The sequence below is a fragment of the Pholcus phalangioides genome, unplaced genomic scaffold (genome assembly GCF_987345545.1).
Source record: "Pholcus phalangioides strain wild (caught in Gottingen) unplaced genomic scaffold, Ppha-v1.0 ptg000010l_1, whole genome shotgun sequence".
Classification (NCBI taxonomy): domain Eukaryota; kingdom Metazoa; phylum Arthropoda; class Arachnida; order Araneae; family Pholcidae; genus Pholcus; species Pholcus phalangioides.
The window spans coordinates 4,631,977-4,636,305 of NW_028301603.1; the positions used below are offsets into that span (position 1 = coordinate 4,631,977).

A 4,329-nucleotide genomic window follows, 5' to 3' on the forward strand; every position below is an offset into this window, starting at 1 on the left:
AGTGTTTCACTAGTAGTGTAGTATCTAAAACATGAATTTTTAGTCGTTTATCAACAAAATATTTGATTTATAGTGTACGAAAGGAAAAACAAAACACACGTGAAATACGGAATTAAACAAAAGAAAATTTAATTTGGAAGTAAAATTTGCAATTTCTTCTAGAATTTGATGAACCAAATATTAAAAGGATCATTAAAATGATTATATAAGAATACGTTTTTAAAGACTAATAAAATTAATATTATTTATTTGTAGTTAGGTGTTGTCATAGCTGCCAGATGTCCAGTGAGATAGACGTCGGTGGTATTTGGAATTTCTGTGCTGTACTTCGGCACACGAAATGTGAACGTTGTGAGGTCATCGGTGAGAGAGAAGGAGTACGAGTGGCCACGCGCGGGAACCATTGATTAAAGGGCAAGTTCGTTCGTGATGCTCCCCAAATAGTGTGTTTTTATTTCGTTTTGAATACAGAGTTGTTGAATTTTTCCATTTTATTCTCCTAGGGCTGTGTAGAGAGTCTGTATTGGTCATAATGACGGACTGCAAATACACTTCGCAAATACTCAATTCGGACAGATCGTACTTTTAAGACTTATTAAAGAAGGATTGATTGAAAAGTCCCCCTCAATTTCTAGTTTGTTGGTCATCGTACGTTGGTCGGTGAAATGTACATTTTGAGATATTGTAGTTCATACGTCGAGGAATATGACGTTACCATAACTATTTAAGCCGAGTCCACACCGGGCGCGCTGCGCGATACTGAGCAGCGCAAAACCAGTTTTGGAGGGAAGGCTACGCAAAATCAGCCATTAAAATTGCCCGCGCGCTGTGTTAGCCACACCTAAAAAACCGGTTTTTCCAAGGGTTGAAGCTGAGTAGTGCTGCTGACGTGGATCCGGCATTATGATGGACGCAAACGAAGAGAATGGCCCTGCCATCTTTTTCCCAATGGTTTTCATGGCGATCAAGTTCGTTCCTCTGCAATGAAATCATTACTTTTAGCAAAACTTTATTAATCAAAGACTCATATATACATATTAATTAATTTATATAGAATTTTCTAAATTTGTAAATTAATTTCTACAGATATTTCGTTGAAATTTACAAAATAGTGCAGCCATTTTCTGCTCCGAGATATTTGCATGGCCTTTGAAAAGAAAAAGGGATACATATTTCCGAAAGATGCGTATGATCTGTCCAGCAAATTCGTTAGGTAGGGTGCATGTACACTGGGGCGATACTCCGAGCGATGCAGCAATTCGACAAGGATTGGCTAAAAACTTGAATTTCAAGTTTTTAACCAATACGCGTCGAGTTACATGCTTACTTACTTACTAACCGAAACGACGACCCAACGAGTTACATGCTGCATCGCTTGCAGTATCGCGCCCGTGTGCACCCTGGCTTGATAGTAGAGATCCATACCTCCTCTTTCTAAACCAGAACATAGCCTACCGCTCTGTCTCAACGAGGAAATATAAGCAGGTGGAATAGAATGAACCCAAACTGGGGATCAAACCTGGCTGGACCTACACAACCAAAAGTTAGCACACCAACCACACTCGACTGCCAGGTGGCTCAAATAAAACGTTAAGCTGTTATTATTTTTTTGAATTAAAATTTTTCAGAATTCTGTTAACCCTTTAAGCGGCACAGCAGAAACGACTAAACCCATTTGAAATGCCACGCATGTTATAATGAAGTAGTGTTTTCTTCCAATTTTTTAGCAAGTGGAAACTAAGGAGTATAGGGGAAAAGTGTCCCATTGGGAAATAAAGTTTACAAAAAATCTGAGCTTGTCAATGCTACAATAAGAGGCTTTCAAGAAGGCGAGATATCTCGTCAATACCGCTTAAATGGTCAATGTGCATGGCGAAATAACCAGTTTGAACGAGATTTAAATGAAAAAACACAACTGATCAAATCCACAATTTATTATTTTACAGAAATCAAAATACACATGTGGGTGTTTTACGTTTTATACAAATAATTCGGTGTTGGTGACTCCCGTTACTGATATAGTCTTGTTATATGAAGCCAATCGTTAAGTTGACCCAAAAGGCCTGGAGAAACTGGAGAAACCGCGAGACACCCAGGCTCTGTCGCAAGAAGCAACGTAAGCACTTCGCCCCCCCCCCGGAGGGGGGGGAAACAGGGCATCTCCGGTAAAACCAAAATTTATTGATACGTCAAAGATTACATATAGTGCAAAGAAATAAAAAATTATGTAAATCGAAGAATCAAATTAATCAAGTTAAAGTAAAGTGCAACGGGCACGGGTAATGAATAATCATGGAAAGTTGTATAAAAATCGTATCGCAAAAGGCGCAATCAGAAATTTGATTGATCAAGGATTGAATCAAATGACAAGAAGGGCAGAGCACCTCATTGCACTCCGGCAGTTCAATACAGTCAGTCTAATTTCTCCGAGACTTTATTAATTAGGTTTGGGATTCGTCGTGCTCCTCGCACGCAAACAGTGCCACCAGCGCACTGTCAGGGTGAAGACGCGGCGATCTCCTTAACGGCGCTGGTACCGGAGTTGCAGGAGCTGGAGGAGACGGATTCCTTATCTTCTCGGGATATTCTTCAAGGAATTTCACCATTTTTCTTACCTTTTCCTTTGATTCCTCTCGACGTAGTATGCCAAGCATCCATGGTCTGTGAAGATGAGCAGCCGGCGAACAGAAGTGAAAAAGCGTCGTTTCTGGACAGCATGTGGCGTAGTGCAGGGGCGTGCCAGGCTCAAGACAAGAGCATTTATCGCTGGCAATCGCTTTAAAGCGATTTAAGGTTGCCGGGAAAGGCCCATGGCCGGTGACAAATAAGATGAGCTCTCGTGACCAGCCCCTGCTCCTAGTATCTACTTTCTTCATAACTTCATGAGTTGATCTTCCTGACGCCTCCGGCATATCCCAATGCAATTGCCAATTCGCTATCATGTCCCTGCAGAGGAGTGATTTTGCGTGAGAAGCTGGATATAAGAGTCCGTCGTAAAAGACTCCGGTATTGGTCGCTTCTTTGGCCGCCGCATCCGCAAGCTCGTTTCCCCACTGGGGCTTTTACCCAGGAGATGCGTATTGATGGGTGAGATACAAGTATATTCCTGATCTTTCTCGCCATTGCGTTTTCAGAGAGCGGGTTTAGAATGGCCTGGAGACTTGAACGGCTATCCGATCTTATTACAGTCTGCCTCCTGTTTGTAGCTGCATCCAGAGCTGCTGTAAATATAGCGAGCATCTCAGCTTGATATACTGAATTATTTTCTTTTAGTTTAGCAGCCCATTTATGCACGATCTCCGTTCCCACGGTTTTTATACAGGCAGCTCCTCTACCTGATTCCAGTTTAGAGCCATCCGTGTAATATACGACGGATTTCTCCTCAGGTGTATCATCCTCCGAAGATTCTAGGAATACTTGATTGGCCTGCAGAGATTCTGCAGGATGCGAGGTCCAGCCTATAGTTTTTTGCTCGAAGGCGTCCGGGACTAATGTTTCCTCTAACAATGAACATGGCTTGTGAAGCTTTAGAAGACGTGTGACTCTTGCCAGGAATTCTATCTTGAGGGATAATGGCGGGAGCCCCAAGATCACCTGAAGAGCATTCGTAGGAGTAGTTCTATATGCACCAGAGATATAGAAGGAAGGGTCTTTGTATAGAATCGAGCCGTCTGAATCTTGGGAGAATGCCATATTGAAGCTCCATAAGCTATCATAGGCTCAACCACTGTCAAATAGAGGGATCTCCTCATAGCCCGTGTCAGTCCCCACTGTGGTCCAGCCATCAGACGCATCTTCTGAAGAACACGTGACGCCTTTCTCTTCTGTTCTTTGATGTGATCTTCCCAGCTAAGTTGCTTATCGATAAAGACGCCTAAATAACATAGCACGTCCGTTTTCTTGATGGTTTTCCCTTGGAACCAGATGGTGGGAGGTCTTTTCTTTGATATCCACAAGAATTTTGTCTTAGCCATAGAGAGAGTGAGCTTATGCATTTGACACTGTTCTAAGGGCTTCTTCTGCTAGATCACCTGATCCCTTGACGGTAGGGGCAGATGCAATTACCAAAAGGTCATCAGCATAAGCCTGAACTTTGACGTTTGAGGGCCAATTAATTTTCAACAACTCATCCAGAGCAAGATTCCATAACAAGGGAACGGAACACGAGCCCTGAGGAGCACCCTTTTGAAGCTCTTTCACAGCTTTTCCCGCATCCGTGACCAACACCGCTCGGCGGTGGTTCAGAAGGTCCGATAAGATGACCTTGAGCTGTTGTGGTATGGGCGCTATTGCTAGACGGTGGCGTATAGACGAGTATCTGAGGTTATC

The 4,329-nt window shown here is 42.8% G+C and overlaps 1 protein-coding gene across 1 annotated transcript; it reads right to left on the reverse strand.

Annotated features, from left to right (window-relative positions):
• Positions 1 to 2,880: 2,880 nt before the first annotated feature.
• On the reverse strand, positions 2,881 to 3,693 carry LOC149080780 (uncharacterized). The gene has a single exon (XM_089237371.1). It carries the CDS (start codon positions 3,691 to 3,693, stop codon positions 2,881 to 2,883), a length of 813 nt encoding a protein of 270 aa, XP_089093497.1.
• Positions 3,694 to 4,329: the final 636 nt, after the last annotated feature.